Source organism: Amia ocellicauda, chromosome 21 (genome assembly GCF_036373705.1).
Source record: "Amia ocellicauda isolate fAmiCal2 chromosome 21, fAmiCal2.hap1, whole genome shotgun sequence".
NCBI classification, from domain to species: Eukaryota; Metazoa; Chordata; class Actinopteri; order Amiiformes; family Amiidae; genus Amia; species Amia ocellicauda.
The window spans coordinates 7,908,444-7,924,447 of record NC_089870.1 but is presented as its reverse complement, the minus strand read 5'-3'; the positions used below and the strand labels follow the sequence as shown (position 1 = coordinate 7,924,447).

At 39.8% G+C, this 16,004-nt stretch overlaps 1 protein-coding gene across 3 annotated transcripts in view; it reads right to left on the bottom strand.

The window, feature by feature from the left end:
• Nucleotides 1-16,004, bottom strand: part of LOC136717167 (ryanodine receptor 3) — a 146,951-nt gene that overhangs the window by 30,171 nt on the left and 100,776 nt on the right. For all 3 annotated transcript variants that reach the window (XM_066694653.1, XM_066694654.1, XM_066694655.1), the window contains exons 49-69: nucleotides 15,727-15,817; nucleotides 14,301-14,441; nucleotides 12,069-12,232; nucleotides 11,319-11,397; nucleotides 10,929-11,018; nucleotides 10,596-10,742; nucleotides 10,183-10,245; nucleotides 9,798-9,873; nucleotides 9,483-9,606; nucleotides 8,773-8,888; nucleotides 8,255-8,322; nucleotides 6,423-6,544; nucleotides 6,145-6,194; nucleotides 5,535-5,595; nucleotides 4,968-5,206; nucleotides 4,509-4,590; nucleotides 2,477-2,607; nucleotides 1,761-2,081; nucleotides 1,396-1,636; nucleotides 1,094-1,181; nucleotides 203-295 (exon numbers count right to left, since the gene is read on the bottom strand). In XM_066694653.1, coding sequence (XP_066550750.1) covers nucleotides 203-295; nucleotides 1,094-1,181; nucleotides 1,396-1,636; nucleotides 1,761-2,081; nucleotides 2,477-2,607; nucleotides 4,509-4,590; nucleotides 4,968-5,206; nucleotides 5,535-5,595; nucleotides 6,145-6,194; nucleotides 6,423-6,544; nucleotides 8,255-8,322; nucleotides 8,773-8,888; nucleotides 9,483-9,606; nucleotides 9,798-9,873; nucleotides 10,183-10,245; nucleotides 10,596-10,742; nucleotides 10,929-11,018; nucleotides 11,319-11,397; nucleotides 12,069-12,232; nucleotides 14,301-14,441; nucleotides 15,727-15,817 — 2,587 coding nt within the window. The remainder of the gene's footprint in view (nucleotides 1-202; nucleotides 296-1,093; nucleotides 1,182-1,395; nucleotides 1,637-1,760; nucleotides 2,082-2,476; nucleotides 2,608-4,508; nucleotides 4,591-4,967; nucleotides 5,207-5,534; nucleotides 5,596-6,144; nucleotides 6,195-6,422; nucleotides 6,545-8,254; nucleotides 8,323-8,772; nucleotides 8,889-9,482; nucleotides 9,607-9,797; nucleotides 9,874-10,182; nucleotides 10,246-10,595; nucleotides 10,743-10,928; nucleotides 11,019-11,318; nucleotides 11,398-12,068; nucleotides 12,233-14,300; nucleotides 14,442-15,726; nucleotides 15,818-16,004) is intronic.

Sequence of the window (16,004 nt, the reverse complement as noted above, 5' to 3'; positions counted from 1 at the left end):
TAATAAAGTACTTAAGAAATGTTGTCTGTGAATTGAATGAACACTAGTGTTACCAGTCAGGGGTCTTCTAGTAAGTACCACCATTTAGGATATATGGCATTGAAATGATCAAAGGGCTTCAGACAACTGCACCATGCGATCTCCATGGGTATAATCATGGGCATGGAGTAATAGTCACACACTGACAGTCACGTATCCTTACCTTTGACATTTTGGTCTTGCTTTCTCCTGTTAGGAAGGACAAGTTGTTGATTTCATTTTGAACCACAAAATTTTGCTCTTCCCGTTTAAAGTTCTGTGGAAAGCAAACAACAAAATACTATGTTACTTTAAGAAGAACACAAAGTGTAAATCAAAAGTTCTGCATTAATTTCACTTTCAATTAAATTAATCGTTATCACACAGTTATTGTGTGAGGACTATACATACCAGTCCTGTGTGCAGACCACAAGATGCAGCTAGAAGTAAGTCTTTGCTGATGCTGATGTTGTAGTGGACAGAGGTAACAGAACCCTTGCCTAGTTATGATTAGTTAACTTGTTCTGATTAATCTATTGCCCAAACCACAACTTACAAGTGTAATGTCATTTCATTCCACCACTAGCAATCAATAGCTACACTTATCAGTAAATAAGTACATTCACAGACATCTTCTGAATGATTACAGACCTTATGCAAAATTACAATCATTATCACTAAGCAAATGGTCAAATCATAAAACTGCTTTACTTCCATTACAATAAGGTACTTTACAGACCACTGTCATTCATGTATTACAAGTACAATATATTGTAGATCATTATCCTTCCTGAATTACAGCTACAAGAGTACATTTTACAATCAATATCACTATGTATTTATACTTACTGTAAAGTACATGATACTCCATTATCAAGTATTAGTTTCATCAACAATATTATAGATCACTATTAGTGTGGCATGAGAACTACAATGCAGTAAACTATAAAACACTGTCTCAGCTCCTTTTAAATTCTTTCACGTGTTAAGAGCCATTATTTCTTAATCAAAATATAAGACGAAAAAGTGAAATTATCTGGATCCTTCAATGCTGCTGATAATACAGATATCTTACATGTGATTTACACCAGAGGATGAAAATATCAGCAACCATCCTGAAGAGCTCGTTTGAATCAACATCAGGCTCTTTCAACCAACGGGACCTTAAAAAAAAGAAACAAAAAGAAATAAGATGCAAAACAATATTACATCAAATGGATTTATGATATCATACGTTACAAATTTAATATGTGGTGTATGCAAATTTGCAAATATATACTGAGTGACAGCCAAGCCGAGTGTCTAGACTAGTCTTACTTTATCCATGCTGACAACTCTGTACAAATACTGATTTCGTAATAGACCATGGTCTATTACCTGTTGTTGTCCACGTAACGGATAAGCATTGGGTAAAAGGAGTAGAGGTCCCTGCAGAGCACTGCAAATTCATCGAGGATAAGCAGCTCAGCCTCCTGTGTGTCTCCTTTGCTGTCGGCCTTCAGAAGCTCTTCCTCAGCGACCACTTTCACCGTCTTCTTCTTCAGCTTCTCCAGTGTAGGCAGGAAATGTGACCTCAGCAGGTCGGCCCGAGCCTTGCTGATGATGGGCTGAGCATACACTGCAAATCAGAGAGATATTTTAGGATGCTGAAATAAGTGACTGAACTTCAGAGTTCAACTGTGAAAAAAGAACAGCAAACTGTATCACACACATAAATACATCAGACGAATTTCATAACCCACCAGCGATTCTCTTCATCCAGGATGCCTCGTCGATTCCCAGGTTGTTGTTCAATATTTTCAGGATGTTTCCCAGGATGACGCTGAGGTGATCAGAGGTCACCATGGTGCAACAGGTACTGCTGCTTTCGGACATGTTCTCTGGGCCTTTCTCCCACCAGTATGACAGGTAGTTACACAACATGGGAAGAATGACCTCAATGACATGGGGCATTTCAGTGTAGCGGGCACCAGACTCGGCCATGTCATTGATGTCTTTCATTAACACATCCAAGTGTGGCATGTCTGGGCACATCTCCTCGACTGTATCAGGCATGCCTAGGACTGCAACAAGCATGTTAGACAGATAGACGTTAGGCCATAATCTCTTCTGCTGGTACGACCACTAATAATGAAGAAATTAAATCTAAAAATGCAAATCTTTCAAATACTTAAATACAATTTCATTAGGTATACAACTTACAACGTTATGGGCGATGTGAATTCAATATTTATCTATAACAGTATAAAATGTAACATGTTTAAAAACAAATACTTATCATTATTATGATTAATAATAATAATAACATTAATAGTAATAACAGTAGTCATAACAACAATAGTAGTAATAATAGTAATAGTAATAATAATAGTAATAATAATAATATAGTTTTCTTCAGATTTTATGTAATATGTACAGTTTCAGAATTTGTTTTCATAGCAATGGCAGCCCCACATACTAGCTCTCTCTCTTGGCGTCTTGGTGTTGAAGACAGAGCGGACATTGTGCATGTTCAGGTGTGGCTCCAGGAAGGCCACAGGCATGGCTCCTGCAAGTGTGGCCAAACACTCTCCCAGGGCTGGCCTCTGCCTGAGGGCCAAAGTAAAGATCAGCCATGGCGGTCTACAAAAACCCAACCATCTCAAGCTCTGTCCAATCTTCTGTTCCCCAAATGACTGCTCTGCTTCCCTTACAGAGGCTATGGTAACCAGTGAAAAAGCAGACAAATCTCCGCACGCAGTTTTTTGCGAAGGTATGAATTTTTATTTCTACCACTGAAAAATGAACATCATGCAGTGAGGGAAAAAAGTATTTGATCCCCTGCTGATTTTGTACGTTTGCCCACTGACAAAGAAATGATCAGTCTATAATTTTAATGGTAGGTGTATTTTAACAGTGAGAGACAGAATAACAACAAAAAAATCCAGAAAAACGCATTTCAAAAAAGTTATACATTGATTTGCATGTTAATGAGGGAAATAAGTTTTTGACCCCTTCGACTTAGTACTTGGTGGCAAAACCCTTGTTGGCAATCACAGAGGTCAGACGTTTCTTGTAGTTGGCCACCAGGTTTGCACACATCTCAGGAGGGATTTTGTCCCACTCCTCTTTGCAGATCCTCTCCAAGTCATTAAGGTTTCGAGGCTGACGTTTGGCAACTCGAACCTTCAGCACCCTCCACAGATTTTCTATGGGATTAAGGTCTGGAGACTGGCTAGGCCACTCCAGGACCTTAATGTGCTTCTTCTTGAGCCACTCCTTTGTTGCCTTGGCTGTGTGTTTTGGGTCATTGTCATGCTGGAATACCCATCCACGACCCATTTTCAATGCCCTGGCTGAGGGAAGGAGGTTCTCACCCAAGATTTGACAGTACATGGCCCCGTCCATCGTCCCTTTGATGCGGTGCAGTTGTCCTGTCCCCTTAGCAGAAAAACACCCCCAAAGCATAATGTTTCCACCTCCATGTTTGACGGTGGGGATGGTGTTCTTGGGGTCATTCCTCCTCCTCCAAATACGGCGAGTTGAGTTGATGCCAAAGAGCTCGATTTTGGTCTCATCTGACCACAACACTTTCACCCAGTTCTCCTCTGAATCATTCAGATGTTCATTGGCAACTTCAGACGGGCCTGTACATGTGCTTTCTTGAGCAGGGGGACCTTGCGGGCGCTGCAGGATTTCAGTCCTTCACAGCATAGTGTGTTAACAATTGTTTTCTTGGTGACTATGGTCCCAGCTGCCTTGAGATCATTAACAAGATCCTCCCGTGTAGTTCTGGGCTGATTCCTCACTATTCTCATGATCATTGAAACTCCACGAGGTGAGATCTTGCATGGAGCCCCAGACCGAGGGAGACTGACAGTTATTTTGTGTTTCTTCCATTTGCGAATAATCGCACCAACTGTTGTCACCTTCTCACCAAGCTGCTTGGCGATGGTCTTGTAACCCATTCCAGCCTTGTGTAGGTCTACAATCTTGTCCCTGACATCCTTGGACAGCTCTTTGGTCTTGGCCATGGTGGAGAGTTTGGAATCTGATTGATTGATTGCTTCTGTGGACAGGTGTCTTTTATACAGGTAACGAGCTGAGATTAGGAGCAGTCCCTTTAAGAGAGTGCTCCTAATCTCAGCTCGTTACCTGTATAAAAGACACCTGGGAGCCAGAAATCTTGCTGATTGATAGGGGGTCAAATACTTATTTCCCTCATTAACATGCAAATCAATTTATAACTTTTTTGAAATGCGTTTTTCTGGATTTTTTTGTTGTTATTCTGTCTCTCACTGTTAAAATACACCTACCATTAAAATTATAGACTGATCATTTCTTTGTCAGCGGGCAAACATACAAAATCAGCAGGGGATCAAATACTTTTTTCTCTCTGTTAATACTAACAGAACAAGACAAAACAAATACCAAATAATCAACTGGAAGAGACCTCCTCTTGTTTGATCTCATTTGGAAATTATTCATTTTTAAAACATGTTAACAAATACCTTTCAACATAGATGTTCTTCCCTGTCCCCAGGGAATAGAGACTACACAGGATACGGTAGCAGGAGACCTGCACATCATCCACTGGAAAAGGCAAGAAAGTCAAAACAAATAATTGTTAAAATGAGGATCTGCTCCCTATTTGGATTAGGCCGTTGTTCAGCATTGGATGTGATCGTCATAGTGGGACATGACAGATAAAGACAGCATTCATGTGTTCTTTGCTGTTTTTATCATGAATTTGAAATATGTAGAGCTAGATCGTAGCAGGGAACTCTAATGCAGTTCACCCTAAGAAAGACTCACAGCCAATCAGAAACCAACATGGAAGGTTTAAGTTCTAATTAGTACAGTTCAATGTCATATTAAATACATTCTAACTTGTGTACAATTTAACCTGCTTGTGCCTGAACTCATACCTCCTTTTATACAAGCCAAACTAGCAGACAAGTAACACTTACAAATCAGATCAGCCCCAAAGTGGTGTTGTGTGATGTGCTCAAAGAGCGATGTGAGGATCGGCAAAAGGGCCACAGTGGTATAGTTGATGTTCTGAGAGACTCCTTTCATCTGGGTCCTTGAATGGGTGAATTTCCCTAACTTCAGATTCTCCAAGGTTTTCTCCAGATCTTCCGCTGCACTGTCAAAGAAGGTGCGCAGCCCAGCCTTCACAAGCTCGGACCCCGATTTCATCACCGTTCTGCAACACAAAATAATGTTATTAATGTAAGGCATTCCCTATTCACCCTGAAGCTAAATGTTATGTTTTGAGTTTCTTTATAAATAAATGAGGGCAATTCAGCCAGAAGTAAACGAAAAGTTCTGCCTCATTTCATAGAGACAGCACAAGGGACTGGTATTTACAAAACTCTAAACAGAACAATATCTCATCTTCAGCAAAATGGTTGAGTGTTTTTCTTGTTATTGTGAGAGAAAGAAAGGCTACAATCTTCTCTCTCACATAGTCCTCTCTGCTTTTAAACTGGTTTTGGCATACTGCATGGTTGATTTGGGCTTAAGAAACAAACCTGGTGTCAAGTGTTCGGGCCAGGATGTGCAGACAGCTCACCATTGTAGCGGAGTCACTCCCTTTAAAATAACACAATACGATATCAGCTCTATATCGATACAATCTCAATGACTGAAAATACAAGCACAAGCAGATAAACCACATTTGTTTTGTAGTAAGATGTGATTTTCTCCCCATGGAAATGTACAAACTTTTTCGAACTACTCTTCCTCTCTCTACTTGGCTGGTAACTTTGAGGTGAGTTATAAGTGCATTGCAGTGGCAGTAGATTGGAATTGTTTTCTGGGTATTTTAGTCCTTTTTCCCCTCAATGACAATGAGAAAAATTCAGGATATGGTATACATCAATCTAATTATGAATGATAGTAACCAACAGGACTAAGTGAGAAGAAGTGAAGCCCCAGATGTAGGCAACAGTGCACTGTTATTATAATCATTCTCCATCAGTTTTTTAATTTACAGTTTTATTGTTCTGTGTTACCAGCAGTTCCTCGTCCTTACAATTTATGGATGTTCTGATTATCTATAAATGCTGCACTCTGTACTGTGATTATACCTATCTTACCGAGTCTCAGTGTAGCAGAGTTATGTACACATTATCTCCTTACCAAAGAGGGAGATCCTGTGTCTGACAAGAGCTGCCAATTTACAGAACAGGCTGGAAGAGAGGGCAAAGAGAGGAGGAAGACAAGTGAAAAGATTTGAGAAAGAAGTAATAAAAGGCAAAGGAAAACACACAGTACAGGTAAAGAAGCTGGAGAAAAGGTGACATTTAAAAAGATGATTGAATATTTTCCATTACTGTCTAAATTTTACAATCAAAAATAGGAGATGGTATTACCCTGCATGGATACTACAGGCGAACATTTAGCAAAGTAAATCATACCTGGTCACCATTTCCTTTTCCTTGTTGGAAGCATATCCGCTGCTACTGAGCGTCTTAATTGGGGAAGACAGGAAGTACAAACAGTGGTTCTTGAAGTACTGGTCTATCAGGGGAAGCAGGACCTGAGTAGGTTTAACAAGAGAAAAGAACAGCGGACAGGGAGTTAATTCAAAATAAATCAGCTGAAACAGTAGAGGGGGGGAGACATCAAAATAAATAAAGCAGCAGTGTAATTATTTGTAATTGGTGGAGTGGCCATCCAAAATTTACCAGTCTTGACTCAATCAACTTTCTCCAGGCTGATATCATTTATCAATTTGTATAGTTTAATGAACAGTATAAAACAAAATGAATTGCTAAAGAACATGGTTGCATGTGAAAGGTGTGAACAGCTTCAACTAAAACTGTGAATATATAATTTACAGTGAGGGAAAAAAGTATTTGATCCTCTGCTGATTTTGTATGTTTGCCCACTGACAAAGAAATGATCAGTCTATAATTTTAATGGTGGTTGTATTTTAACAGTGAGAGACAGAATAACAACAAAAAAATCCAGAAAAACGCATTTCAAAAAAGTTATAATGGATGTCCAAAGATGTCAGGGACAAGATTGTAGACCTACACAAGGCTGGAATGGGCTACAAGACCATCGCCAAGCAGCTTGGTGAGAAGGTGACAACAGTTGGTGCGATTATTCGCAAATGGAAGAAACACAAAATAACTGTCAGTCCCCCTCGGTCTGGGGCTCCATGCAAGATCTCACCTCGTGGAGTTTCAATGATCATGAGAACGGTGAGGAATCAGCCCAGAACTACACGGGAGGATCTTGTTAATGATCTCAAGGCAGCTGGGACCATAGTCACCAAGAAAACAATTGGTTACACACTATGTCGTGAAGGACTGAAATCCTGCAGCGCCCGCAAGGTCCCCCTGCTCAAGAAAGCACATGTACAGGCCCGTCTGAAGTTTGTCAATGAACATCTGAATGATTCAGAGGAGAACTGAGTGAAAGTGTTGTGGTCAGATGAGACCAAAATCGAGCTCTTTGGCATCAACTCACCTCACCGTGTTTGGAGGAGGAGGAATGCTGCCAATGACCCCAAGAACACCATCCCCACCGTCAAACATGGAGGTGGAAACATTGTGCTTTGGGGGTGTTTTTCTGTAAAGGGGACAGGACAACTACACCTCATCAAAGGGACGATGGACGGGGCCATGTACCTTCAAATCTTGGGTGAGAACCTCCTTCCCTCAGCCAGGGCATTGAAAATGGGTCGTGGATGGGTATTCCAGCATGACAATGACCCAAAACACACAGCCAAGGCAACAAAGGAGTGGCTCAAGAAGAAGCACATTAAGGTCCTGGAGTGGCCTAGCCAGTCTCCAGACCTTAATCCCATAGAAAATCTGTGGAGGGAGCTGAAGGTTCGAGTTGCCACACGTCAGCCTTGAAACGTTAATGACTTGGAGAGGATCTGCAAAGAGGAGTGGGACAAAATCCCTCCTGAGATGTGTGCAAACCTGGTGGCCAACTACAAGAAACGTCTGACCTCTGTGATTGCCAACAAGGGTTTTGCCACCAAGTACTAAGTCGAAGGGGTCAAATACTTATTTCCCTCATTAACATGCAAATCAATGCATAACTTTTTTGAAATGCGTTTTTCTGGATTTTTTTGTTGTTATTCTGTCTCTCACTGTTAAAATACACCTACCATTAAAATTATAGACTGATCATTTCTTTGTCAGTGGGCAAACGTACAAAATCAGCAGGGGTTCAAATACTTTTTTCCCTCACTGTATGATTTTTCAGTGGTAAAAATAAAAATTCATACCTTCGCAAAAAACTTGATTTCTTGCTCGTGCGGAGATTTGTCTGCTTTTCCACTGGTTACCATAGCCTCTGTAAGGGAAGCAGAGACCATTTAAACCTGGTTATTCAATCTTAAATATTATTTTCAATTTACAAAAACATGTCTGTTAGAGAAAATAAAACGGCACAATATGTTCACGGGGCTAAAAGAAAATAAGATCTGTTCAGTAGTGCACCCTTAAGAGTAAACGGGACAATTGTGAAGATTAAATACTCAGATAGAATCAGGGCATTTGTTAAAATTCCAAACAATGTCTTAAGATAACAATATTAAAGAAAAAGGGTTCCTAAGAAAATGTGCTGCAAAATGGTGCAAAATAAAATGTAACGTTTTTACTTTGATAACAGCATGGATAATGATTCAATTCATCAGCAAGGACCGTTTGGTTGTTCATTTCCCGGGAAGGTACAGCATCTGTCTGTAGGCGAGCGTATTAGGGGAGATGTACATCTGCAGTGTGCAATAGCTCGGGCACTTACCCAAGTGAGCAATAAATTCCTGCGCTGAATCGACGTATTTCAGGAGCTTCTTCAGGAATTTATATGCAAATCTTTTTTCCATTGAAGAGGCATCTTGCTCCATATCCTTTAAACCTCTGCATCAGAGTCCAAAGAAAAGTAGAGTTTAAAAAGATGACCTCGTATTTAAATGGCAAATTACTGAACCTACGCATGTGCTGCTTCCAAATTTATATTTTCACACTGCAATCAATTACACTTGATTAATTTGTTATTAATTGCCCATCAATATTTCATGTCTCTGAGCCATGGTGGCACTGGATTAGAATGAAAGCTTTTGCCTGGTGTGTGTAGTTAATCATTTTGTTTCATGCATTTGTATGAGGTAGACAAATGGACGAGTATCCAAACGATTTATATGCAAGCATAAAACTTTTGATTATGCTAACCAGCTTCATAGGCTGGTTTAAAATATTCATATTAAGACAGGGCTGTCAATCCCAATGGTCATCTGTCCAAACATCACCAGGTTATTTGTATAGTTCCAGAATAAAAATGTGCTCTATCCAAACATAGATGCCTGTTTACCTCAAAAATGTGCCTGCAACACCACTATACTTTTGAGTCTAATTCTTGCTTTTTCTGTTGTTTCTTACACTCCAAATACTGCCCTACACTTGAGGCTAGGTTCCACAATTCAGGCTGATTTGGTGATGTTAAGGGAGAGTCACCTTGAAATGGCATAACCATTAATCTGGAGGAATCTGAAGAGTTCCTGGGCTTTCTCCCGGTCTCTGGCCTTCTCCTTAGCAGTCAGAGTGTCATAGGGCACCAGCAAAGCATGGCTTCCACCACCTGAGTGGACAATCACAGTGGAGACAGAGAAAAGGGGCACTGTGAGAAGGCTGTATTACAGACCTTTATCCTGGAGTCTTCAGGGGCATTTGTGGTAGGTTCCCAAAACAAGCTTACATTGTTTGAATAATTTTGCAGATGGAATAGGGTTTTGCAGAAATGCTGTAGGTGCTTCTGACTGAAAGACTTACCCTTGCTTCCTAATTCAATTTTCTTCTTTTTAGCCCATATGTTATGATAGTTTTCAGCCACAACCTCAACCATTGCCTGCATGAAAATTGAATAAAAATCTGTTAATTCATAATTTCTGTAATAACATCTGACAAAAGTAAATAACTAACAATAATAATAATAATAATAATAATAATAATAATAATAATAATAATAATAATAATAATAATACAAAGGTTTATATATTTTCATCTGAAAACATACACATTATGCTTTTCACGAAAATAATACAATTAGAATTATCCACGATGCTTCCTAAGTAACAATAACAAAGTGATTTTAAATCTGATATTTTCGTCCTAAAGTAGGAACAAAGTCACATACACAACAAAGAATCGTACTAACCTGAAGCTCACGGGACAGAACAACGTTGCTCATGTCAATTGGAGATGGGCTGTAGCCATTGCCCTGTCCAACAAGAAGTCACAGATTACCAACCATAAGACTTCAGTGTTTGCTATTAATATGATTTTGCTAAAGACGACTGCAGAAACCTGAAAACACCGTTCTCATCAACACTTCTTGACACATATATGGTTGGTTTCACATACATCCATTAGCACTAATCTAGGACTGCTCTACCTAAAATAACATTGGATAATCCATGATTAGAGTTACATTGGGTCTGTGAAACCAGCCCTTAGACATTATTAGAAAGACTATACACAGCTTTCAAATTCAAGCATTTGCTGAACAAATTAAAACTTCCTGGAATACATGTTATTCTCAGGTGATATTTGGGCTGTGAAGCAGGATACCTGTGAAGACTGGGATATCTTGCGCAGCTTCTCGCTCTCCCGCTGCTGAAACATGACTTCGCCCTCTTTGGTCCTCTCGATATTCCAGCCCATAGCCAGCATGCTTTTCAGAGACTCCTTCACAGGCCAGCGATAAATCTCCCGCTCCTACAAAACACAGACATGCACATCTACAGCATCCGATGCCAAACACTGCAAACTGGCAAATAAATGGCAAATACTTCCCCACTTTTCACAGAGAATTACACTTTTATTTGATATCAGAAAATGCACATAAAAAAAAGGGAAAGACGTAATTTTCATTGATGTATTGGTCCACGTTGTCATAGTTACCTTCTCTGTTAATGACTTGTAGGGCCTCAGCAGAGGATGAGTCTTTATTTTTTCATCCAAGGTCTCCCCATATTTCCAGCCGCTTGGCACCTGGTGTAACACAGACACAGTGAGTGAGTTCATGCCAACAACAATGGCAAACAATGCCCCTGATCAGGCTAAATGGCACATGCCTGGGGATATAAATTCCTACACATTTTGAGACAATCCAGTAGATGTGGTAATGTAGGTTTAAACAGCTAATGTTTGTAAGATTAATCAATTGGTCATTTTATTTAAATAAAAGGGTTAGTTTTATATAAGATCAAAATGAAGGGATGTACATTAACCCCTTTTTTGTCAGGTGTTGAAAATATTTCAAAATGTCAATATTTCCATTTAAACACTTACCTTTTCTGCAGCCCATTTATCATGGGCATGCTCAGCATATTTGTTGCTAATATACTCCAGTTTTTCGGGAAGGGAAATACTGAAAAAGGTTCAGAATTATTATTTCACAGTTCATTCAAACAAAGTCAGATGGAGTGCTTTTTATTGAATGGCGCTCAGCTCACATGTATGATTTTTTCTAAACCTCTTAAGTGTTTTAGTTTAGGATATTGATATTGTTAGTTATCCAATAATTCTGTGAAGTTTGCTTCCATTACTTAAGGAATATAAGAGTAAGATGTAATATCATGCTTGAGAAAAAAGACTATACAACATAAGGTTGAATCAAGGTTTGAAGAAAATAGGTTCACTACATTTTCCAGTTAGATAATAGATCCACTAAAACCCCACCCCACCAATAAAATGCAATTTTCAGTTTTTGACAGCTGAAAACAGACATTATACTCATAAACCATTTAAAATGTTTCCCCTCAATAATACATGAAGCAACTTCATTCAACACCTGAAAAACTCAAATGTCTGCAGATTTAAAATAAAGACAATACAATACATTATATTTAGAAGATATGAGTAAAATTTTTCCAATAATGTTGTCTTAAGACGAAAACAAAAAGAAAAAGAACACAAAAACAGAGTGAGGCCTTGAAGAGTTGGCAAATTTACCAGAAAACAGAAGAGTTCTACATCTCTTTTTCTAAACACCTGCATTACTAAGGTGAAATTATCACTTCACCGATTTCTGTGACTTACTTGGCAGTACTGATAGGTTTGGGGTCAAAGTTGCCCTGAGCATCCACAGATGCCTGTTTTTCCAGCATGGTTGTAATACTGGCATCAACGTAATCAGGTGGCAGTGCGCCAGCGATGGCACTGAGGCAAGGCATGGCCATTTTAAAGAGCTCAGGGTCATACTTCTGCAGAAGAGACAGGGACTGATTGGAGTAGCCCAACAAAGAAACACACAGAGTGTTAGTAACAGGCAGGAACACAGCCACACTGCTCAGCTGCACAGTTAATAGGGTCGTTAGCAGCCAGTTGCTGGATGCACTATCACTGAAAGGGCAAGAAGCACAATAGCTGTGTGTGTGTGTTGGTTAATACCCAATGATTTTTCAGGTTTTTCATTACCCTTATTTGTTTTTTCAGTTTCAAAGCACATGCACTGATATACACTGATCAGCCATAACATTATGACCACCTGCCTAATATTGTGTAGGTCCCCCTTTTGCTGCCAAAACAGCCCTGACCCGTCGAGGCATGGACTCCACTAGACCTCTGAAGGTGTGCTGTGGTATCTGGCACCAAGACGTTAGCAGCAGATCCTTTAAATCTTGTAAGTTGCGAGGTGGGGCCTCCATGGATCGGACTTGTTTGGCCAGCACATCCCACAGATGCTCGATTGGATTGAGATCTGGGGACTTTGGAGTCCAAGTCAACACCTTGAACTCATGATTCATCAGACCTGCTACACAGCCCCATACACAACAAACTGCGATGCACTGTGTGTTCTGACACCTTTCTATCAGAACCAGCATTAACTTTTTCAGCAATTTGAGCTACAGTAGCTCGTCTGTTGGATCGGACCACACAGGCCGGCCTTCGCTCCCCATGTGCATCAATGAGCCTTGGCCGCCCATGACCCTGTCGCCGGTTCACCGCTTTTGCTTCCTTGGACCACTTTTTATAGGTACTGACCACTGCAGACCGGGAACACCCCACAAGAGCTGTAGTTTTGGAGATGCTCTGACCCAGTCATCTAGCCATCACAATTTGGCCCTTGTCAAAGTCGCTCAGATCCTTACGCTTGCCCATTTTTCCTGCTTCTAACACATCAACTTTGAGGACAAAATGTTCACTTGCTGCCTAATATATCCCACCCACTGACAGATGCCATGATAATGAGATTATCAGTGTTATTCACTTCACCTATCAGTGGTCATAATGTTATGACTGATCGGTGTATGTACAATGCTTTGCCAGAGTATTCAGATCTTTCCTATGGTTTCCTATTTTATGAAGTTACAAAATGGTGCACACACATAATTTTTTGTATGTATTTACATCTCTTCCTTTTTGTCTTGGTTTAAATATGTGCAAGGTACTGTAAGTTGCATGATTTCAAAGAAAGGTTAAATGTATTGACATTATTGTGAACTTCATAAACAGTTCTTAATTGTGCCTGTGTCAACTGGACATTGATTATAGAGGGAATATAAAATAAGGACTGAGGTCAAATCTATCGTTAAGGAATATTTTGCAGTTTTTATATGGTGTAAAATATTAGTCAAAAATACCTTTCAGACAATTAGTCAGAATAAGATCAGTCACATCAGGCTATACATGATTGCAAGTTATTTTCTAGGACTTTATTAGACCTTAGGGGCCCCATGGAGTCAATATCTGTCACGGTGCCATTAACTCAACAGTATTTCTTGCACTTTGAGTCAGTGTTAATATATTAATCTTTTCATGCACATGCCTCAAAATACTAATGTACTTTGGTTTCCACCCAAATCAAATATTCAAGATGTTATATTTTAATAAACTAAATTGCACAAGTAACACTAAAACCTGTTGCTTTTCTTCTCCTTTGAATAATAATCTTATTGTTAGGTTTTTTACAAATTGTAATAGCTATCCCCATGTTAGTTAGATAGAAATGACAGTGGTATGTTGAAACATGCTATAAATCATGCCTATTTCATATTTCATTTTATTCCACAAATTAGTAGGATCACAATGTAGAAAAGGAGACGCATTTTCTTTTATTCTCAATAATATGATTATAGAAATATCATTTAGAAATAGAGAATACAGATTAGGCAATTAAAACCCTTCCATAATTGCATAATTATTTGCCGGTGGATTTCTTACGAAGAGGCTGCACTTCCATTTAATTAACACTGCAATCTGATTAAACAAACCATTCATATTAGTAAACACCATTTGGGACGGTGTCTGGGAAATGGAGTAATACAGTACCTTTTGTGAGAGAGAGTCAAAGATGCCCCAGAAGAGTTTCTTAGTGAGCAGGACCTCCTCCTCCGACGCCATGCCATAGCTGCCCCAGCCGGAGGGCAGACAGTAGTACTTCCAGCTTTGCTCATAATGATTGGTTAAGAGCTGTTGGATAAATCAGACCATTACTAGAAACCAAACAACATGAACAGCACCACTGTTTTACAGAATATCAATCCTCTAGCAACAACACATGTACAACACACAACATTCATGGCCTACTGAGGAGACGCTACACTATTAGGCAGAAGGGATCGTTAAAGCTTAAAATCACACCTTCCACAACGTTTTAAATAAATGAATGGCAGCATTTTCCAGTTGCTCCTCCATAGCCATTATAATATAGTATCCACTGTATCTGATTCTTCCATATTCAGTTTAAGGCTATCTGAAAATGTTCCTTCCCAGCCAACCCTATCTCCTCCTTTTTTGGCCAACCAATATCGACCCTCAGTGAGCTGGTGGCTGGCACATGATCTACATTGCTGGGATCACACACTGGGATGTGGGTGCATCTCTGATGCAGTGGGCATCATTCTCACCTGCTCTCGTGCAGGGAACTTGAGCACGGCATGCTGATTAAAACTGATGTACGGGGGGCAATTCGACCCTGAGCTATAGCTGACAGAATGACATTTTGCTTTCTTCTGGCTTCAGACAGTAATTCAACCTTTTTTGGGGGCTGGAGGGGGGAAGAGATCAAAGATGTGGAAAGCTGTCATAAACACTTCCACACTCAGACATCCAGACTGCTAAAGCTGAGTGCTGAGGCGTGTGGCCGAGGAGGGCATGACATTAGACAATCCGCAAAATGAATGCCGCGTAACTCGTGACGAAAGGGGGCTGCTTGGAAACCTAAGCTGGGTAAGATTGCTGTTGTTGCTCCTATGCTTTAGATCTTACAAATGAAGGTCAAGATATCGCTCTATCACTAAACAAACACAAACATAACATTGGAGGCCTTCAGTATTTGCCATTTTATAACCCTATGCTGGATTAACAGCATAGTTCTACAGAACAAGTTGTTAGCTTACATTATAGCATTGCTGAAAAGACTTTAAAATAACACTTTGAAAGAGGAAGCACCCTTCCGCACACGGAAGGAGAATACAGGATTATATTTAGAAGGTTGCTGAATTCTGTGGTGTTTCTCTAAAGCACAATTACTTAAAAAATTAAATAAAGGTCTCACGGTTGTATAAACACCCTTGCTAATTCAGATGTACGGCATCAAACTCTGCTTGTCTCAGCTGATAAACAATGTGCATAATGTACCAAGGGGATTACAAACAACGATCAGCGGTGAAGCATACAGAATAACAGCACCATATGATTCTGAATGCTTGCATCATGTTTTAGACCCTTGCTGTGAAGGGTCCAGTGAACATACCTTCAGAGGCATCTTGCAATACTCGTTCAGCAACGGCACATCGAAGACAAGGCGGCGCAGAAGCTGTTGCAGCATAGATGGGCGCAGGTACCTACAGCCACAATAACAGGGACAATCTCTTGTGTTACATGTCAACAGAGGACCTGACACGAATTACCAAGCTTTACAGGGTTCCAGTCTCCTTAGTTTCATTTTAAAAACAAAAGCCCTTTTCTTAAAAAAAAAAAAAAAGTATTCTATTTGAGCACATTTAGGCTCAAAATTCCCTGCACTCCCTG